The sequence below is a fragment of the Rhamphochromis longiceps genome, linkage group LG12 (assembly GCF_057381845.1).
Source record: "Rhamphochromis longiceps isolate RC_006_pf linkage group LG12, R_longiceps_female_GT1.1, whole genome shotgun sequence".
Lineage (NCBI taxonomy): Eukaryota > Metazoa > Chordata > Actinopteri > Cichliformes > Cichlidae > Rhamphochromis > Rhamphochromis longiceps.
In genome coordinates this window covers 8,129,469-8,151,993 of record NC_140568.1, presented here as the reverse complement: position 1 = coordinate 8,151,993, position 22,525 = coordinate 8,129,469, and the positions used below count along the sequence as shown (strand labels likewise).

Here is a 22,525-nt window from a genome sequence, read left to right as displayed (position 1 = left end):
CCCCATTAGTCCCTCCTCAAACTGGTTTCGGCACCAGAAAGCACAAGTCATATTAGCCTACTGTAAACACAGTATACAACAATTATCTACACCATTTAGCATTTTTTTAGGTTACTGTGACAAGCTTAAACTATGGATTACAGCTTTAACTTTCATGTGCTAGTGTCTTGTTGTTCACCTTTTCAATCCACGATGGTTGTCACTGGCCAAATATTTGTTGTTGTTGTTTTGTTTTTTGTGATCTTGAGGATTTTGTTTAAGTGTGGTAATGAGATGATGATTCTTTTTTCTGTATAGCTGAACAGGCTCTTGAGATCCTACATGTGCTGCCATCACTGTTCCCATCCACCTCTGCTCCTCCAAAGAGGGCACGGGATGCGAGTGAGGCTCTGGTGCATGTCCTTGAGGTGAGTTGTGTAAAATGTAGTAGTTGTTTTTTGTTTTTGTTCTTTTTGGGACAACAGTATTAAAAAATGCTTCTGATGAGTGCCAAAGTATTTTATATTCACATATTATATGTTCTAAGCCTTCAAAAGGCACCTAAAACACATTTTTGGAATGAGGGTTCTCACAGGTTAGATCTCTGTGACCAGTAAATACAAAAATGGATGCATTACGTGGTAGCACATTTTTATCACCTCAATGATACCTAATTAAATGTAGCCTTGGTTTTCTGTTTTTCAGGAAGGCTAGACAGATGTGAACAGTAATTCCATCGAGAATAATTAAAAGTAGCAATTTCAGATGTGTTTTCTCAGAACCTCAACTTTTGTTGTAATTTAGCTTTAGTTATGTGTTTGAAACAAAAGTGCATCATCCTTACAAAAGTATGTCTGTGTTATGTGTTAAAGGACCAAGAAGACCCTAATACCTATCTGATGAAACGTCCTCTCTCCTGCCCAGTCCTGATTGTGAGTCCATCCAACTGCATCCTAGCGGTAGGAGATGTGCCAATAACCACATTTCCAAAAGACTTGGTTACAGAGGGTGCTTTATACCTTATGGCCTACTATTACACCCTTCACTTTACATACCCAAAGTGTGTAGCCACTCTGCTTTCCGTCATACAGACGGAGGTTCTCTTGGACAAAATCCATGAGAGAGATCTCACATCATCTTACAAGAAGAGCATGGCTGAGTGGACTGCTTTTATTGGCCAGTAAAGCCAATATGGTCAGATGGACTATAGGAAAGGACTTCCTCTCTCGTTCCACGGCTACTACAGTCCATGTTGGTTGTGATTGATTTTTGTTTGTAATTTGGCCAGGTTAGCCCAGTGTTATAATTAAGGGTGCACGATAATATTGGCTAACATGCCGACATTTTGTGTTTGGTTTGTGCAGTGCAGAGACAGCCTCGCTTTTAGTTAATTTTAAGATTTTTTTTTTTTTTTAATCTTGAGTTTAGACAGAAGACTATTCAGAAAATAGGCTCTACTGTGAAAGAGTAAATTGACTAAGCTGAGACTGACTAGTTTAGTATAAAAGTAAGAATTGCTTTATTGGGTATTGGCTAGTACAACTGTAAAATATTGGATACATCCTTACTCAAACCTATAGACTGTTACCAGACAGAACCGCAGCTGAAATAACAAGGGAGAGTGAAAACTTCCCTTTATTCTTATGGTGTTTACCTAGCAAGAGTTGAAAAGTCCGACATGCGGCTTATTGTGATCTGGTCACCCTGTGTGCATGTCTGGTATGGCTGCTCAGCAGCCATACATTACAGGGAATGAAAAAATCTTTTCAATTTGTTATTGTTGCAATTGCATTCTCTTAATAAAACCCAGTATCTACAGTGCAGGCTCTCCTACTGAAAGTTTTTGAGATACATACATAAAATGTCCAGTTCACCAGCAGTTTAATGCTCTAAAGATTTATTTCAGTCCTTCATGTTGGAGACTCACATGTTGACACATGGCAGTACTGCACTTTAAAGATTTTACGTGGACTCTGCTGACTCCATTGCTAATTGTAGAACATTTTCAACTGGCAGGAAGTCACGAGGAAAGGTGTACTCAGTCAGGTTGGAAAGTCCGGACATCACACAGCAGCTCAAGTCTGTGCGGAAAATATCCATGTCGCACGCCTCATACCACTCATTGGTTAAAGCGGTGTAGTACTCGACGTCCGAAGTGGTGGTGAAGCCGTTGAAACCCCCGACGACAAAGAGGCGATCATCAATTACCTCAATGCCAAAGTTGCTGCGGGGGGTCAGCATAGAGAACACGAGGTTCCACGTGTTGGTATGCGGGTTGTAAGCCTCAGCGGTGCGCAGATAGTTGTTTCCATCGAAGCCACCAACCTAAAAGTAAATACGTGGCTCAAATGATTGAATGTAAGTGTAACCAGCTTCACCGTACCCCTGTAAGAAAATGCACCTGCTATATGTCTTTAGCTGCTTTTGCACAGATACTCCAGAAAGTGACGGAAGAATTAAGTTGCAATATTGTCCAAAGTTGCCCTTAATATGTAGCAGATACAAGGAAATTGTTTACCTTAGGTGTGATCTGACTACTGGAAATACTCTGATTGGTTTAGGGTTTTACCTGGATAAAGCGAACAGCTACCTGACATATTCTCATGCTGTTATATGGAGTTTACACATAAAAGTTGTTTAAAAAAGGCCCATTAACGTCCCAGTATTTGCATTTTCACAGGCCCGCATTTGTTGGGAATGTCTAGAAAAGATCAGGGTGCAGTGGTGTGTGAAAATGACTTCTGAATTAAAAGGAGAAAGTAAAATAAAGTAGAAGCCAGCTCTTGTGGAAGTCTGTATGAGACCTTTTTTCACTCAAGCCTCAACTACAGCTATTAAAGTGCTGTTGTCTATTACACCACGCTATTATCAACAAAGATGAATAGCCCTCGACAAAAAGTATTTGTGTTTTCAGTATAAATGTCTTCACAGCTCTTTTGCCTTTAGTCCAAAAAGGAACATTGAGTTCCAGTCCTTTCTTCCTATAACAGATTAAAGTAGCCCTGACAGGCCTTGGTGCCTATAAGCCTGATCAAAGACCCTGAGGTCAGCACCAGGGTAAGGTCACTGCATTCTGCTGATGATAACTTTTCCTTTTTTTGAATAGAGACTTAGTCTGAATAGAAAATAAATACTAAACGGTAGCTAGCTAAATAAAGAAGTGTGTCTCAGAAGGTGAGACTAAAATCTTTGCTTTTTACCAAAGGGTGCAGCTGCAAAACAACTAAATAAGTGGTTTTAAGGCAAATAGCAAGATAAATTTACAGCTAAAATGCCTACCGTCCCCAGAGGATGAGTTCTAATCACTTGGCTTATTCCCTCATTTTTCTAAAGGTATTGCAGGATAAGTTTGAAATTGTCTCTAACATATGTCCTCTATGGAACGATGAGGATGACAATGTTGGTTTTGAATAAGTATTTCTGTTGTACTGAGTGAAATGTGAAATCATCAAAGACACAACATTTTGGGAATGAGGCACATGAAAAAAAAAAGAGAGGCAGAGACATCACTAATCAGTTAAATTAATACATAGAATGAGTAAGAATGCCTTCTCTGAACCTGTGGTCAGGATAGGAATCTGATCATTGATAAATACAAAACAAAGTTAGCCAAATTCTGTGTCAGCCAAATCTGTGTTAAACCTTGCTGATCAAAGCACATTACAGATTTGATTTGTATGTTACGTGAGTGTCAGCACTACTTTGTGGTCTTACTGCAAAGACATGATCCGCATATGCAATGACACCTATCCCGCTGCGGCGGCTGTTCATGGGACTGATCATCGTCCACTGGTTGCTCTCTGGGTTGTAATATTCAGCTGTCTGCAGACACTCGTTGCCATTGAGTCCACCACAAATGTAAATCTGAAAACAAAAAAGGGACATTAAAAATTTTTACATTTCTTAGATTTCAGTTGGAAACAATGTTACCTGTAAGTGAAATGTTTCCACATCATTTGTGAAGTAAGACCGATACTCAGTACCCAAGTGTCCAACTGAAAAATATGACAATTAACAAATGTGTGTGTTTTACAATTTTTTTAATATCTGTTATATTTTAGTTGACAAGTCAACTCAACTAAAGTACTGTACATAAATGCAAAGATGCACTTGTGATCAGTTAGAAACAAAATAGATATATATTAGTATATTTTTCAACTTTTTAAACTATACTTTTAAATTTGAAAACATGAACATAGAAACCAGTTTGTGACCTATCTTGCACCTCGCTTCACTGTAAAAATGTGTATTCCCTGACTGGTTGGCAAGTGGTTGCTGGAGGTTGATGGCTGTCACTACTGTGAAATTGTAACCAGGAAGGTTTTGCACCACAAGCCTCCTTGTGTTTCCTTTGGTCGTAAGCAGACTGTTGAGGTTTGCATGGAGTACTCTGACTTACTGCAAATACTCAAACTATTTGCTGTAGAAATCTGTAGAGTCTTTCATACAACCACTGCCTAACCAGCTGAGGAGTACACATTTTCCCCTAGCAACTGGTTGTTACCAAAGGTTTCTGACAGGTCTCTAGGCCTGTGTGCCTTAGACCCTACTCTATTTCTCTGCTACTGTTTTACTTCACCCACCCGGTTGTTAAGTGTTGTGCAGCTGGCGTGGCTCCTCTGTTCGTGCATCGGTGCAATAAGACTCCACTGGTTGATTTCAGGTTGATAGCGCTCTGCACTGCTGAGTCGTACATGCCCGTCGTGGCCTCCCAGGGCATAGATGAACCCGTTCAACACAGTCACGCTCACATAGCAGCGGCGGGAGTGCATGGGCGCCACCTCATTCCAGGCGTGAGTGGTCAGGTCAAACCTACGGACGCTGTTGAAATGCTCCACCCCGTCGAAGCCACCAACGGAGTAGACGTACCCGTTGAGGAAGGCGGCTCCATGATAAGCACGAGGACACTCGAGGTTGTTCGTTACGTTGACCCAGCGGTTAGCCCGGCAATCGTAGGCCTCGATGCCGTTAGTTGGCTCACCACCACTCCACCCCCCAATGGCCAGCAGGATGGAATGAGGCAGGCGGGGACGAGCAAGAGGGTGATACAAGGCAGACATGAAGGGTCTGCTTCCTAGATCATGTATGTCTAAGATGGCATTACTTATCATGGACAGGCACTCAGAATTGGCCTCCACCAGCTCACTAGACAGCACATTGTCCTTTAGGTAGTCTGACGTCATCAATCCCAGTCGGACCTATAGAGAGATGACAGAAGAGAATGTGACTATGAATTTCAACTACATCAGTTTTAGTAAACTCAAGCTTCTTTAGGATAATGCTCCTAATGTTGTTTAATTTTCTTATTGCTAGCAAGAGAGCGACCAAAGTCAGACACCATTAGCCTTTTCGTCAACAGGGACAGTTTTTAGTCATAGCCCTAGCAACTATACTTAATAAATATAATTTATTCTATAGTATGTGTGTAGAGATCTGATACGGTTTTAATGCTCTTGAAGAGAATTTCTTAAATGTGGTTTGGCTACACCTGAAAAGAGCAACATCTCAAGATATTAAAGCATCCTTATACCCAGATGGATCGACTCAATCTATGACTTAAATGCTGAAGATTTAAGTCCAAACTAAATGTAGTAATGAAAGTTTATAGACCTTGGACAACAGAGCGGTGAGGTGTTGTTTCCGTTGTACAGGTACATGGCTAATCCACTTTGTAAGCGCTTCATACACAGTGGTCTCCAACTGCACATTGAGGTCCTCTCTATCAAGGATGTCAGCAAGTTCCTCCACAGTTAGCTGCAGGAACTCCTCCTCAAGAACAACCTGCTCAAAGTTACTGATGATGTAGTGGTAGGCCTTGGTGCGTAGTTCGGGTGATAAGCATACTTTTGTGAACTGCCAAATGCCAACGCAGTTCTCTGGGCACAGTTGCTCCCCGAGGAAGTCAGAGCAGAGTTTCACAATGTCCATTGCATTGAATTGATCAGCTGCCATGAGAAGTTCCACTACATTTTCCCCCGTTATGGAAACTGAGCCGGTGTATGCAAAGTTAATGATGAGTGCCATCATCTCAGAAGACAAGCCAGGTATGTTGAAGACCTGTTTGTCTGGGTCGCTGCAGTGGGTGAAAAGAGCCCTGAGGGTAGAGATGGAGACAGAGTAGAGAATATTAAAAGGTGTGGAGGCAACAAGATAATAAACTATGTCATGCACAAGTACTCCAAGTAACTCCAAAACAGAGTTTGTACATGTTTAGTGCACTTGATTGTTGGGTTTTCAATGTCTTTATTACATTGGCAGCATGTTTATGAAGCTATTGCCAAACACAATGCAGTCCCACACCATGACAGAGCCTCCACCGTGCTTTAAAGTTAACTCTAAACACTCACTGTTGTACCTCTATGACAAATATTGAAATCAACTCCATAGGGCCAGTTTACCCTGATATTTAGTCTAGTTATTGCGTAATTTGGCATACCTCAGTCTGTTTCCTTTCCTTATGGAAGTTCCAGTGCATGTTGCTTAATTACAGTCTCGGTTTCCCTTCCACAACCATTTCTTTTCTTTTCTTTTTTCTTAACATTTATTTATTGGTTTTAACAGGTTTTACATGAACCATGAAACCATTTCTGATGAGGATGAGGAAACCATTCCTCTGAAAATGATCGGGTACAAGCACTGGACTAAAAAGTGTGAAAATCGTCCAAACGAAACCTTTATAAGTCTTCAAAAAAACACTATTGCTCAAGTAGACTTTTAAAAAATCATCTGTTTCAAAGCAAAATATAAAAAAATGAGAGGCAACTCAAAACTTTTGCTCAGCGTATAACTGTATAACACAGTTCAACCTTTTTAGTATCAGGAAGTCTGGTGTGTCTTACTGTCTCAATAACAGTGGGGAAGATATTAATGTAACTTAATAAAACACTTCAATTAGACTTCACACAATCACCAAGTGATTCACAGTGCTTTTTAAATGGCACATTTACTGAAGTGGAATCTGGAGCTCTGTGAAGGTAATGATGAAATCTGCAAATGTTTGCATTATGTTTTGGGTGTATCTGTCAGTTGACCGTGACAAAGTCTTTCTATCAGAAAAGTTTTATGATTCAACCTGTTCCTTTTGGTTGGCACTGTTTCACCAACTAAGACCATGAATTACATTTTTCACAGGTATAAATCAGTCAACTGTCCTTCACATTATCAGGTAAGCAACTCACCTGAAGTACGGCGTACAGTTACATAGGATGATCCTGTGGACCGGAAATTCAACATCCTCCACTTTGATGATTGCATCACAAAATTGTCCCTCCAAACGGAGTTCATTATACACTGAGCTCGACTTGTATGGCAGCTGGCCTTCTTCACTCATCTTGAGTTTTGTGACTGCTTTTCTTAGTTTTTTTTGTCTGCAGTTTGTCTTGAAGTGTTCAGATCACAAAATCAAACCTAACTGAGGAATTTGGGGAATGGAGCCCATGACATCATCATGACTTGGCAACTGTTGCCATGAATTGTTTTGAAATGTATATTTACATTGTTTTAATGAACCTTTCATTGCATAAAAAAAAGCTTTGTTTTGATTTGATTTGGATTTAAGAAATTGCATATGAGCCTCACAGATAGCATACAGCATTTTGTATGTTTGCCTCACAGAGGTCACCTAGTAAAATAAGCACTTCAAAACACTCTTACGAATGGACTACAATATCATATTTAGCTCATATTTAACCTTAATAGGCCATTTTGTTTAATAAAATCACTTTGTAATATCCAAACAGATATTACAAAGTGTGATTCATGGCTAAGCTGTTTTCTTGGGTTGTATTAGACTTTTATCTAGTTGGAAAAATGGGCTCCTGCACTTTACTGATGTACAATAGTAGTAAGAAAGAAAGAAACAAAACACATATATACACTGTATGTATAGTACAAGACTGTTATAATGACGGTGCTTGACAGTATTACCTCAGACAGGTGCAAGCAGTCACCTGTCTGAGCACAGACTGCAGATCTGTTGTTGAGCAATTTCTTTCCATTCATAGATAAATGCAGCATCCAGCTGCAATGGGTTCTGGTTGCCTCTAATGAACATGCCAGCCCAAAATTACCCAGGCATATTCAGTGGGAAAGACATCAACACTAAATGCTGGCCAAGGAAGTGTCTGGATATGCTAGTGATCTCTGGCAATGTGGAGGCGACACGCAAACTGCCACAGGCCAGGTTGTTGTACAGGTTAGAGAACTTCATCTCGATAGCTCTGTCAAGTCACTTCCACCAAGAACAGTCAGATTGATAGGTTTGTAGCTTGAACCCATCCGCTGGAACGTTGAAGACAATATAATTACACTGCAAAGCAAGACACAAGTAGGCAAGCTTCTTCATGTTTCTCGTGCACGGGAGAGAACCGGACAGGCACCGTTCCTTCGCTTGACCCCAGTTGCTCTCGTCCGTTCTCCCGTACCACTGTTCTTTTATTGAGGTTACATGAATATGCATAAGTTCATTAACATATGACGTCTACATACACACAAAGAGTACCTTGCCTGTGTGTGTGTGTGTGTGTGTGTGTGTGTGTGTGTGTGTGTGTGTGTGTGTGTGTGTGTGTGTGTGTGTGTGTGTGTGTGTGGACTGCTGATCAAAGGGTCAAACATCCTTGGTCAGGAAGAGGGTAGCCTCCCCCTCACCCTAGATGGTTCATCCTAGATAACACGGTGAGGAAGTCCTGCAGTTCATCTAAACAAAGAGCACTTAGACTAGAACAGACGCAACTACGTTAATCCTACCATAAAACAATAAGACACGGTATGACCTCTCATGCTCCCAAAGTGCTGTCTAATACACACAAAGTTTGCAGACTATCAAGGATCAAAACCTCTACCAATCTACAACTAATTACAAAACTAAGCATATATAAGTAAATATTTCTAAGCATAAATGACAATCAACAATACAAATCTAACATTTCCCCCCTTTTTGACCTTTATGCTTGAAAAGTTCCCAGGTATGAATACCTCATGTCTGACAGTTTCAATGCAAACCTTTTTATACTCAGCATATGTCAAATCACCCTAAATTACTGAAAAGGTACACAGTTTAACAAATGTATTAGCAGTTATCCCATTCCTCATTGATCTCATCTCATGGCAAACTGCATCCCACAAACAAACAAATTGTTAATTTAATAGTGAAAATAAGAAGATAACATTTCCAAAAACATCTCAGCTTGGTGGTGCTTCCTCCGGGTGTGCACATCACATGTCTCTCTGCAGAGTGGTTTAAGCTCTGCAGGGCGTCATGAATGTCTCTTCCAGTTGTTTCCATCACTGTCCATAGGACCAGAGTCCAAATGTATGTAGAATAGACATTCAAACATACCAGTTGGTTTTGTTGTTCGTCAACATGGGTCTCAGCTATTTCCAAGCTGCAGACTTCTCAGCACTCTAGTTTTATGGCCTCTTACCAGCCCCCATCACCTGACTTCAGACCTTCGTCTTGTGAGGGGGATATTTATGACTCCTTAATTGTCCACGCTCTGCAGAAAAAGCTCTCTGTGGAAAGGGTGCTGGGTTCCGTCATCTTACTGCTGTTATGATCCCAGCAGCCTTCAGAGTGTCATCGTATGCACAGTACAGTGGCACAGCGTTAGGTGATGTTCATAGGAAACTGCTGTTATCACCACCATAGCTTCTGGTTCCTGTGCTTTTCACAGAATCATGACGTCATCCTCGAACTCCTTCTGCGCTGTCGATGGAGCTTGGCACGCTCCCCTCATCCCTCGAGTTTTCATATCCCAACGCTGCTGAAGATTTAAGGCAGAGCACGTCGTACACCTTAATTGTCTTTCTCAGCGTCAATATTGAATGTTTCATTTTATTTAACATCTTGCTGTGGGAAGTCTCCTCTTGATCTCCTGGAAGCTCAGTAGCACAGCTCTCTGTGTGATGTCTGCTGTGCTGAAGATGATCTCTGATCCTCCTGAAGCCTCTCTCCTGGCCTCAGCTCCCATCCTGTGGACGATCCTCTCAGGCACTCCTTCTCGTCATGCATAGTCCTGATTTTGGGCCTGCTGGATCTGTCTCTCTTAGGTGAGAGTTGTCATGTGTCCATCTCCTCATAAAATTGACCTTTTAAAATGGTTTCTGGGCATGTTTTAATACCCAAAAAGTGTTTTTCTCAAAAGTCTTTGTAAACCAAAAACTTGACATATGTTGTATATTTGTGTGTCCGCCACTGCCCCCTGTCGGTTCGAGTTGTCCCTGCATGCCGCACACACAAGCGCGGGAAATTATACACGAGCGCGGGACATTATACACATGGCGCGAAATTGGAAGCTGCGCATGCGCATTTTAACATTACCCATTTAGACCATTGATATTTACATCAATGATTTACGGTGTGTTCACACCGAACGCGATGGACGCGAATAAAACGCCCCAAACGCCCCTAATTTGACGCGTGTACATTCGCGTCTCAACGCGTGTCCAAGAAAAATCCATCGCGCCTCAAAATATGATATTTTGACGCGCGTGAACCGGAAATGTGGGAGGAATGTGGGAGGGAGTTGTGCCAGACTGGTATCTTTGCAAGATGGCAGCTATCGAGCTAGCGCTTGAAGAGAGAGTCTCCCTTCTCTATGTACTGTGGAGAGCAGAGCAGCAGCGTAAAAGACGTCCTCGCCGTACCTGGGTCCATCAGGTCCTCCAGAGGCATGAGCAGTTTGGTGAGTTTCACCACTTGCTCCAGGAGCTGCGCCTGGATGACGGCCGATTCCAGCGCTATCACCGTCGGCCAGTTTGAGGACCTGCTTTCCCTCGTCGGTCCCAGCATCGCCCGCTTAAACACCAACTACAGACGCTCAATCCCACCTGCAGAGCGCCTGTCCGTCTGCCTGAGGTTAGTAAAACTATTTAATACGGTAGTCCTTTATTGATATCTGTGCTAATATGCTAATCCATCCAGTTATACACTGCTAACATGGATGTGCTATGCTAACAGTGAATGCTGTCGGTGTTTACTGAAAGCAAACTGTGGTACAGAGACGACTCTTTATAATATTTCTAGTGATACTCAGAAGGTCTCATCAAGTCCCGATTTAATTCGATTTATGCTGTTATCAGTGTTTGCATGATAGCATGGCTGTGGTGTCACATCAATGTATGCGCTCGGTGTTTGCTGATTGTTGGAGGTTCCATTTTTTAGGGCAGAAATACCGGGGTTACTCGCATATCTCACGGAGGAATAAACCATACACACGTTGTTTAGAGTTTTACATCAGAGGGACACACCTTCCTCTGCGCCATCATTTATTGCACACACACTTCCGTATTTATACCTTTCAGGTTAAGAGCACATACATATATGATAGGGCAACACCCCCACTTGCTCTTAACACTATACATTACATATTTACATGATATTCACATATCAACGTTTTATGTTCCAAACAAAATATGCGTAAATTTATCTATTTTCACTTTACTTACAGACTTAGTCATGATGTCTGCTACCATGTCTTCTGTTGCACAATACTTAACTTGTACTTCCTTCTCAGTTATAGCAGACCTAATAAAGTGATACTTGATATCGATGTGTTTACATCTTTGACGGTTTATAGGATTTTTGGACAATGCAATTGCACCTTGATTGTCTGCAAGAATGGTAACTGGTGAATATTGCCTTTTAATGTCCATGCCATTAAGTAGCTGTGAGAGGTATAAGCTTTCTTGTACTGTGGCGGCCATCGCCATGTACTCTGCCTCGCACGTTGACAAAGCTACTGTAGCTTGCTTCCTGGTTTTCCAGCAGATCACTGGCCCATTTTTGGATAGTACAAAACAATAACCCGTTGTACTTCTCCTGTCACTCAAGTCTGTGGCCCAATCTGCATCGCTGTATGCTATAAGATTTAGGTTTCCTTCTATCCTTTTATAGCACAGCTCTTTGTTTAGTGTCCCCTTAAGGTAACGTAATACATGTTTTGCTGCTGTCCAATGATGCTCTTTTGGCTCAGACAGGGATTGTGACAGTTTGCTCACTATCCAACTCAAATCTGGTCTTGTACATGTCATTAAGTAAATCAAACTGCCCACTAATTCTCTATATTTTCCTGAATCAACTGATTCACCATGTGCACCAAAATCATTTTTGAGTTCACAAGGAGTAGAACGTGGCTTACAGTCAGACATTTTGAACTTTTCCAGGATTTTTGTGATGTACCGTGTCTGATTTAGTCTTATCTCATGGTTCTCTTGTATACAGTCAATACCCAAGAAATGTTTGAGCTCACCAAGATCCTTCATTTTAAATTTCTCATCCAACATTTGTTTCACGTTTCTGATAGCGTCCTCACCGTTGGCAGCTATGATTACATCATCAACCCAGATGATAAGAATCACTGTCTCACTCGCTGTCTGTCTGGAATATACACAATGGTCTACAGGATTTTGTTTGTAACCTTTTTCACATAAATGGTCATGTAACATCTTATTCCAGTTCCTGCCAGATTGTTTCAAACCATATAGTGATTTGTTTAGTTTACAGACCAGTTTTTCACCTGTGTCTGACTTTACTTCAAAACCTTCTGGTTGCTGCATATACACCTCACAATCGATTGGGGCGTGCAAATAAGCAGTCTTCACGTCCATTTGATGGAGTTTAAAGTTGTGCTGTACTGCTAATTGCATCAGCGTACGCACTGACGTCATATCTGCAGTCGGCGAAAAGGTTTCTTTGTAATCAATGCCTTGAACTTGGCTATAGCCTTTAGCAACATATCTTGCTTTAAATGTTTTAGTCTGATTTGGGTTCTCTTTTATCACATACACCCATCTCCCCCCCACTGCATTTTTACCTTCTGGCAGCGTGGTTAAAGTAAACGTATTATTGTCTTTCAAGGATCTTATTTCATCTTCCATAGCATCTGACCAACACTTAGAGTTCGATGACTGCATAGCTTCTTCAAAAGTCTTTGGTATGTCGTACATCACCCTGTAACAGTAATCTACAGTCAGTGATGTTTGGTCGTCTTCTGCAGTTTGGACATAGTCTTTCAGGTAATCTGGCCTTCTCCTGTTTCGTTTGGGATATCGTTCAGACTCTGTTCTATCACTCTGTTTGTCTGAGTTTTGTGCATCATTTATGCCATTGTCCTGAATGTCACTTTCAGGTTCCAGGATCATACTTTCATCTGATCTCTGGTCATTCCCTGTTTTGTCCTTTCTAGCGGGGTACTTCAAGATGTCCCCTGGAGTCAAATCATCATCTCCATTGTCATCAACCTGAGTGGTCTGGGTTTGGTGCTCAACTACACTTTTAGTGAGGAACTTGACCAACCTATGTCTAAGAACTCGTCCTGTTTTAGGGTAGTAGATTAGATACGACGGACTGTTTTTATCGTAACCCACAAAAACTCCTTCGTCACATCTTGCGTCTAACTTTTTTTTGTTGTGCCCGTAACCATAGCAAACTGATCCAAAAATCCCCATCCTCGACATGTCTGGCTTCTTTCCTGTCAGCATGTAATAAGGGGTTTGCTTTGTGCGTCTGTTGTAACACCTATTACGAATTACTGCGGCAGTCATAACAGCATAAGTCCATAATCTTTTTGGCAGGTTACTTTCGATCAACATACACCGTGCCATTTCAAAAAGTGTTCGCCATTGTCTCTCGGCAGTCCCATTCTGATGAGGTGAATACGGCGCTGATGTCTCATGCCTTATCGTGTTTTTATTTAACAATGTCTGAAACTCTTTAGATGTAAATTCAGTTCCATTGTCTGATCTGATTCTCTTTACTTGCCCATAGGGGGCGACGTCTGCCAAAAACTTTTCAGTTGCTTTTACGGTGTCACTTTTAGCCTTTAGAAAGTACACAAACATTGTGCCTGAGTAATCATCAGTAAATGCTAACGTGTACCTGAACCCGTCTTTAGCTTCTGGTTCTATCGGTCCAGCTAAGTCAGTGTGCACTAGCTCTAATGCTTCTTCTGCTCTTTCATCAGGCTCTCTATTCCTGGTTTGGATAAATTTGCCTTTTGTACACACTTCACAGTCTTGGTAATGTTTAGCTTTACCTTTTATTTTCATACCCTCGGTAATGTCCTCTAGTTTAACCAAGTCTTCATAGTTGCAATGGCCGAGGATTTTGTGCCAAGTTTCTACATCATGACAGCCATTGCATTCGTCGTTGTCAACATAATGATCAGATGTAACACTGTTCAAATAGTATAGGCGTTCATATTCACTTATCTTAAACCTTGTCCCGTTCTTATGGATAAGCTGGTTGCAGCCCTTCTTGAAGGTTACTGAGGCTCCTTTGGCCGTTGCCGCCTGAACCGAGAAGATATCTTGCGGGTAAGAGGGAATGTAAAGTGCTCCCTCCAGTGTCGCCTTCACCTTTCGTCCCTCGCTGTCTTGTAGATAGACCTCCACATCTCCCCTCTTCAGTGCGACCCCACTCGTCCTCGTTCCGTCAGCTAATTCCATGAAGTGTCTTCCAGGTGTGAATGTCTCATCAAAACTCTTAAATCTCTGAATGTCCGTAATAATGTGAGAAGTGGCCCCTGTATCAACCATTAGGCCTCTCTGTTTCAGCCCTTGATTTCCACAGTCTTTGGCTTTGAACGCGAAACTATGATCTTCTGCATCAGTTACGTGTTTAGCAGTAATCTTCTTTCGTCGGCGACAGTCGCTGTCCTTATGCGTTGAGCTTTTACAGTAACCGCACCACTGCTTCACTTTTTGTTCTTTCCTTTCGGTCTTTGTGTAACACTCACGTGCTATATGACCCTCTTTTCCACAGCTGTAACATATTATTTCTGCATTGTCTCTCTCTTTCTTCCAGTTATTTGCCTTCATCACATTGTCTTCAGAACATGTGGCCTTTTCGGTGCTCTCGTAGCTTCTTAATTTAGCTTTGAATTCACTAAATGTCATTGCTTTGTCACTGTGGGTTACATGTATGGCAAACGGCTTGAAAGATTCAGGCAACCCTTTTAGCACCATTGCAATAAGCAGTCCATCACTTAATGTCTCTTCTGCATTCCTCAGAGCTGTAATGGCAGTCTCAGCCCTTATCATATAGTCTGTGACGCTCTCACTGGGAGTTTTCTGTAGCGACGTTAGCTCCGTGTACAGGCTAATCACACGTGGTGTCCCCTTACCGGCGTAGTGCTCTCTCAGAATCTCCAACGCTTTTCGTCCGTCATCCTTGGCATCTCTCATCACGAGTGAAAGACTTCTATCATCCAATACTTGGATTAGCTCTGCATAAGCTACTTCATTCTTTTCATCCAAGTCCTTGTCTTCTTCCTCCGACTCGCCGGGCTCGTTCAGAATGGCAGCCTTTAGCCCAAGTAGCCGCAGGTATCCCAGGAACTTTGTTTCCCACAGTTCATAGTTTCTCTTGTCTCCGTCGAAGCATAGACGGTTCCACCGGCTTCCCACATCCCTTCTGGGCCCATAACCTGTTGGAGGTTCCATTTTTTAGGGCAGAAATACCGGGGTTACTCGCATATCTCACGGAGGAATAAACCATACACACGTTGTTTAGAGTTTTACATCAGAGGGACACACCTTCCTCTGCGCCATCATTTATTGCACACACACTTCCGTATTTATACCTTTCAGGTTAAGAGCACATACATATATGATAGGGCAACACTGATATCAAACTGTAGCATTAGGACCACTGAGTTAACCTTTGTAGTGATACTCACTCCTTTTTATTTAGACCTGGTTTAATTCTGGGATAGTTGAATATTTGTATATAATCCCTGCAGCTGTCAGACTCTATAGCAGGGGTCACCAGCCTTTATTAAAACAGAGTTAGATAAAACTGTGAACAGTTTGGTTCATCTCTAGTTACATGGTTCTATCTTGATAAGCTGTCTTATCACAGATTAATTTTTCAAAAATATTAATGATTTAAGTAAGGAAAGGGCTACATGTCAACACACAACTCTTTATTTCTATTAATGTCTCACTTCATTCCTACCTGATTGACATGTTTAGGAATTATGAGTGATTGGCTCACTGTAGTTGTGAAAGTTGCTACCAATCAAATTATGATATGTTAAAGTTAAAACAAAACACAACTGTTTTAGGTATGACCTAATATACATTTTGTAATTATCCTTATAATTACAAAATGTTTTATGTAAGATTTAAGTTTTGTGATTTATATCTGACATCACAAAAGTATTTTGGAATTTGAATAATGTATTTTGTAACTGCAGCACAGAGCAGGTAGTGGGCAAGAGGAGGAAGAGAAGAGAAGAGTAACAGCTAGTGATGGGCAGATGAAGCCCCATGAAGCACTGAAGCTTTTCATCCAGTTGGTTCACCCCAACGCGAAGCTTCATGAAGCTTCATTTGCTCTAGCAGGACACCTACTGGACGTAAAAATAATAGTTGGCATGAATTTGAAGAGTGTGGCATTTTGCACACAGCCTGTAAATGTCAACAACAAAAGGAGTGTGTAAAACATGTATATTGTAGTGATGGCAGTATACTGTGTATATTTATAGTGGCAGTATGGGAAATGATTATTTGGAAATGCTTGAAATGGAAATGATCATTTACTGTGAGGTGAGGTGTGGTTGGGGTGTGGACAGTGGTTGTGCTTTTGTAACGTTGAGGTATGGACAGCTACACACTGAGGCTTTGAGCCTCAGTCCTGCCTGTTCACATTTTATTCTGTAAAAACTAAATTTTCACTGCTTTTATGACCTTTTTAGTGGGGAGAACATAGCTAGGATTTAATGATTTAACAAATCTTTTGAATCCTTTGTCCTCCACAATGCTAAATGGCTGGGAGTCCTCAATCACCATGCTGACCAGGTCTTCATCTATTTGAGATTGTTCTCCTGAGGAAAGACAATAAAGATAAAGCACAAATATAAATATCACACACGTAACTTATAACAGTTGTATAATATTGTTATATCATTTAGTAACATTACTGCATCCTATATTATCATTGCATTTGATGGCTCACCTGGTCTTGCTCCACGATCGGTGTCCCCCTTATTCTCATGCAAAGCTCTGTAGTGCCTAAGCATGGATGAGGTGTTGCTGTTATATCCCAGCTCCCTGGCACATAGCAAACACTTCACCTTGTACAAAAGTCAAGACAGCTCAACATAAATTGTATTGCACCATCAGTATCATGAAAATACATCTTCTGTAGAAATACCTTGTTGGGAGGAATAAGATCAAAATGTTCCCACACGGGAGGACATCCTCCTCTTCTTAGCTGGCTCCATTCTCTCCTGACTTTCTCTCCTCACTCTCATAAACCTCCAAACTGTCTCCAAACTCTCACTAACCGCAACTCTCCATCAAACACCCACATTGTGAATGAAGTCTGAGGGGTTTATATCGCTGTCATATCTCGCGGCAAAGTTCGAACCACTTCATGAACCAGTCACGTGGTACAGCCGGGCAGCGAGGCTTCGGACGTCATCATTTTCAGCTCCTCCCATAAATGAAGCAAGCCTCGATACGCGCTTCGCGGAAACGCCCCCTCCATTACTCGACACACGCTCCGAAGCCTCGATACAGAACGTCCCATCACTAGTAACAGCCACACCTACTAGGTCAGCGCAACAGTACAACAAAACCACGTTTAAGCTCTAAGCACAAGTAGAAGCGCAAACACTTATCTCAGTCAGAAAGCAATGCGTCCTTGACTGATGGACCCTCTTTAACTTATCAACTATGCATTTAACAACTAAACTTGTATTGGATGTTGTGTTTGTGTTGGTGCTTAAAAATTATAGTATAGTTCATAGGCATGTCACTATAAATGTTTGTTTAATGTATGTTTCCAAATTTGCAGTATTGATGGAGCACTTGAAGATGGGTCATTTGGGCGACTAGTAAACGATGAACACAGGACACCAAATTGCAGAATGAAGTTGATTGAAGCAGAAGGGAAGCCACATCTCTGCCTTTTTGCACTGAAGGAAATTGCGGCAGGAAGTGAAATTACTTATGACTATGGTGGGAAAGAATGGCCCTGGCGGAAAAAGGTGGGTCATTTAAAAAAAATTTTCCCCCTATGAATTGTTGTTTAAAACATACATATCTAGATGTCACAATTAGGGCTGCAACTAACGATTATTTCAATAATCGATTAGTTGTCGATTAATCGATTAGTTGTTTCAGCCCTAGTCACAATATTTAAATGTCCTCTTGGTGGTATTCAATCTGGTTTAACTAAATCTTGAATTTGTATGACTTTCCCAAGTGATGATTGCAAGCTTATCTGTTTTGTGTCCCCTCCACAAGTGTGTTTTACTGAGTGGCCACACACTGGAGGTGAAACAGTGAAAGCATCAGTTTGAGCTCAGATGTCATTATGAGGCTGATGGACAGTGTCCTTGAAAACCTTGGGTTTTTCTGTGTCAGGCATATACATGCACCTTTTACTCACAGTCACTTTAGCTTCTTAGTATTGTCTTACTTTGGCTTCACTTAACTAGGTAAGGGTTAATCACTCTGTTTCCTTGCAGTTAGGGTGAGAGTTAGAACTGTATTTAACTGAAGGTGAAACAGAAAATGCTTAACTATGTGTGTGTGTCTGACACAGACAAACTCAAGGTATGTGAGAACACTGTCCTGACATCTGAGCTCAAACTGAGTCTTTCACTGTTTCATCTCTAGTGTTTGGCATACTCAGAAAAACACATGGGTTGAGGGGACACTGGTTAGAAAAGACCACTCGTAGTGGATTAAATACATTTCCACTGTAGCTGCCAGATGTTTGCAATATTTGTTCTACTTGTCATACCCAGCTAAAGATCGCAAGCATCCCTTCTGGTTGTTATTGCAGTTCTGTTTGTACTTTGCTGTGTAGTTAATACCATTTACAGTGAGGAAAGTAAGTATTTGCTATTTTGCAAGTTCTCCCACTTAGAAATCATGGAGGGATCTGAAATTTTCAGCGTTGGTACATGTCCACTGTGAGAGACAGAATCTAAAAGAAAATTCCGGAAATGATAATGTATGATTTTATTAAAATATTTTTGTATATTACTGCTTAAAATAAGTATTTGAACACTTGCTTATCATGCAGATTTCTGACCCTCAAATACCTGTTATTCTGCTTTTAAACAGTCCAACTACACTCTGCTCATGATTCTAATTTAGCAGCACCTGTTTGATGCCGTTAGCTTTTATAAAGACACATGTGCACCCCACAATCTGTCAAAAGTGTTGCAGCAACATGAGTAAAACCAAAGAGCTTTCCAACGACACAAGAGACAAAACTTTAGACCTTCACAAAGCTGGAAAGGGCTCCAGAGCCACTGCCAAGCAGCTCGGTGCGCGACAGTGCGCGTGCACGCATGTGCGTGTGCGCGATGGAGCGCGTGCAGGTGACTGTGCGTACCCTCTGCAAGACTCCTGCAGGCGCCCCTGAATGGAAGAGGCTAATGTCTTCCTCGGACTGGAGCCCCACGTAAGATCTCAGCTCGTGGGGTGTCAGTGATGCTAAGAAAGGTGAAGAATCAGCCCAGAACTACACGGGACGAGCTGGTCAATGACCTGAAGAGAGCTGGGACCACCGTTGGCAAGGCTACTATCAGTAATACACTGAGACGTCATGGTTTAAAATCATTCATCACACTGAAGGTTCCCCTTCTTAAGCCAACCCATGTCCAGGCCCGTCTGAAGTTTGCCAGGGACCATCTGGATGATCCAGAGTCATGGGAGAAAGTCCTGTGGTCAGATGAGACCAAAATAAAACTTTTTGGTCTAAACTCCATTGTTGGGGTTTGGAGGAAGAAGAAGGATGAGTCTCATCCCAATAATACCATCCTACAGTGAAGCATGAGGGTGGAAACATCATGCTCTGGGCTGTTTTTCTGCACAGGGGACAGGACGACTGCACTGTATTAAGGAGAAGATAAACGGGGACATGGATTGTGAGATTTTGGGCCAAAACGTCCTTCCCTCAGTCAGAGCATTGAAGATGGGTTCTGGCTGGGTCTTTCAACAAGACAAAGACCTGAAGCACTCAGCCAGGAAAACCAAAGAGTGGCTCCGTAAGAGGCATTTCAAGGTTCTGGAGTGGCCTCACTAGTCTCCAGACCTCAGTCCAATAGAAAATCTGTGGATGGAGTTAAAAGTCTGTGTTGGCCCAAAACATGACAGATCTACAGAAGATCTGTGTGGAGGAGTGGGTCAAAAGACCTTCTGCAATGTGTGCAAACCTGGTGAAGAACTACAGGAACTGTTTGGCCGCTGCAATTGTTAACAAAGGCAATATTAATATAGTTTGACTCAAGTGTTCAAATACTTATTTTACAAAGAAATATACAAAAAACTTGTTATAAAATCATACATTGTGATTGCCGGAATTTTCTTTTAGATTATGTCTCTCACAGTGGACATGTACCTATGATGAAAATTTCAGAGCCCTCCATGATTTCTAAGTGTGAGAACTCGCGCTATATATATATATATATATATATATATATATATATATGTGTGTGTGTGTGTATATAAATAAAATATTACTTCTGATTTGCCTCACTTCTCCGAGTCTGCAGCTCAAGGTACATTTTCAATGCTGTACTCAAAGTTTGCCCAACATATCTTATGTAATGAGCTGGGATCTGTGAGTTAGTCTTGTTCAGAGACAAATCCAGTGAAATATGCAGTAACGTATTTTAACAGCGCACATCACGTATGATAACGATGCTCTCTTGTTTCATTAATGCCACTTGCATCTCTGTTTTTCATTGCATTAAAAATGAAATCAGACTTTACTATTAACACTACTATGCTGATTACGATAACCTGGGATTGTGTATAGAACAATATTACTAACCATCAGTACATTTTTACATGGTCGATTGTTAGTTGTTCCATTCCTAATTGTGACACTAATGCTTTATGACTAGTATTTTGATGCTTCATCAGTTTTGGCCAAGCAAGATTTGGCCTGTGCAAAATCTACATCATTTCCCAGTAAACTTATTACCCAAGGTATTGTTGACTTCATCCAGTTCAGCAGCATTGCCATGTGTATAGTTAGTATAATAGAACTGGCTGTCATTGTCCCCTCTGTGCTCATGGTGTTTGATTGGTAGGCAGAAAGCCTCTTTAAGCCCATACATTTATACTGTGCAATATTTTTTAGATGACCAGGGGAATGATGCCTGTGTGACTTCTGGTTCACCTCCTGTCCCTGACTCAGTTACTAAAGGTATGATATAAATCAGATGCCATGTCCATCACTAGGCACTATGTGCAGTTAACACCAACATCATGTGGTTAGACATTATATAACATATAAAGAAGCTGAATGTATTTTGTGTTTACCAAGCAGTGTGATGAACTATCATGTTAATGAAAACAATCAAACTTTAAATTTTATCAGGTCTACAGTCTATTTATTATCACACACAATTTGTTTAGACAAGTACCAGCTTGTTTTCACAGTTTTGAACACCATCTCTACAAGTGCATCTCACATGATCTTTTTAAACTTCAAATTTGTTTTGTTTTATTGAACAGGTTTACGTGTTTCATCAAGGCGGTGTGTGAAGAGACCATGGTCTGAGGAGGAGATGGGAGCGGTGATGAAACATATGAAGCCTTTTATTGAAAACGGTATCACTGTCACCAACCAGCAGTGTCTGAAGTGCAAAGAAAAGGAACAACCTATCTTGGAGACGAGATCTATTCAAAACATTTGAGATTTTGTGCGCAACAGAGGACTGGCCTTTAAAAAAAAAATAAAAAATGTTAAACACTAAATGCACTTTTTGACAGTCTGAGCCTTTACCTTTCTGGGCCTGATTTCAAGGTTAGTGTTCTCCATTCAAAAAGTATGTAGTTGACTTCACTGTGCTCACAGGCAGTGTTTTGTTTTGATGTGTGGTTAGCCTGAGTCTTTTAATGCCAGGATTCACTTTTATTTTCCTTCAATAATTGTTACAATGCTGTCCTTTTAAGGAATTGATTATTGAGTTGGTTATATTAAATATAATTCAGTAATTCAACAAATGTGTTGTGTGTTGATATAAGTCTTATGTATAAGTCATGGTGTCAGCCCGACTCACCCCTGGTGTGCAAAAAAGGTGCTGTTTTATTGGTCAGCCACTCAGTGCCAGTTTCTTCAGGACAATGAAAAACTCTATAATACATAGTTTGTTCTAGTTGATGCAAGCACTGTTGTGTTATGCTTCTAGTTGTTTTAATGACACTTTGACCACCTGTTAGTAGATCACAACAGATATGATCTGTGGTGTTTTATGTAAGCTTGTATGTCAGATTGTAATGCTCATCAGAGAAAACCAAAATATAGTCTTTTTATTATTTTTTAATTTATTCATCCATCCATCCATCTTCAACTGCTTATCCGAGGCCGGGTCGCAGGGGCAGCAGCGTAAGCAAATTTATTCAATTTTACTATAATGATGTATCAGTCACAGTCTTATAATACACCTTCTTTTCTAAGAAGGTTATACTTAGTGCATGTGTGAGTATATGTACAGTGAACTGGCTTTACACACCATGTGTCCTTTTAAACCAGATTTAATCAGTGTGTGTGTGTACAGTAGACTGGCTTTAC

General features: G+C 41.1%; 2 protein-coding genes across 2 annotated transcripts; one reads left to right on the top strand and one right to left on the bottom strand.

Moving 5' to 3' along the window:
- Positions 1-1,941: 1,941 nt before the first annotated feature.
- LOC146656805 (kelch-like protein 10) lies at positions 1,942-7,379 on the bottom strand. The gene is made up of 5 exons (XM_085426848.1): positions 7,158-7,379; positions 5,590-6,073; positions 4,563-5,177; positions 3,694-3,843; positions 1,942-2,304 (listed from the first exon to the last, which is right to left on the bottom strand). The coding sequence occupies exons 1-5, from the start codon at positions 7,307-7,309 to the stop codon at positions 1,942-1,944; spliced, it is 1,764 nt and encodes a 587-aa protein (XP_085282974.1). The 5' UTR covers positions 7,310-7,379.
- A 3,147-nt stretch (positions 7,380-10,526) lies between these two features.
- On the top strand, positions 10,527-21,748 carry LOC146656804 (uncharacterized). The gene is made up of 4 exons (XM_085424574.1): positions 10,527-10,834; positions 17,780-17,972; positions 21,089-21,154; positions 21,466-21,748. Exons 1-3 carry the CDS (start codon positions 10,575-10,577, stop codon positions 21,113-21,115), a joined length of 480 nt encoding a protein of 159 aa, XP_085280700.1. The 5' UTR covers positions 10,527-10,574; the 3' UTR covers positions 21,116-21,154; positions 21,466-21,748.
- Positions 21,749-22,525: the final 777 nt, after the last annotated feature.

Bases quoted from the DNA above. Each gene is read 5' to 3' on its own strand.
- LOC146656805 (XM_085426848.1), bottom strand. From the start codon at position 7,309: ATGAGTGAAGAAGGCCAGCTGCCATACAAGTCGAGCTCAGTGTATAAT. The intron at 6,074-7,157 runs GTGAGTTGCTTA...CTCTACCCTCAG, and splicing joins AACTGTACGCCGTACTTCAG to GGCTCTTTTCACCCACTGCA. The intron at 3,844-4,562 runs GTGGGTGAAGTA...TTTTGTTTTCAG, and splicing joins GCACAACACTTAACAACCGG to ATTTACATTTGTGGTGGACT.
- LOC146656804 (XM_085424574.1), top strand. From the start codon at position 10,575: ATGTACTGTGGAGAGCAGAGCAGCAGCGTAAAAGACGTCCTCGCCGTA. The intron at 10,835-17,779 runs GTTAGTAAAACT...CCAAATTTGCAG, and splicing joins CGCCTGTCCGTCTGCCTGAG to TATTGATGGAGCACTTGAAG. The intron at 17,973-21,088 runs GTGGGTCATTTA...AATATTTTTTAG, and splicing joins AATGGCCCTGGCGGAAAAAG to ATGACCAGGGGAATGATGCC.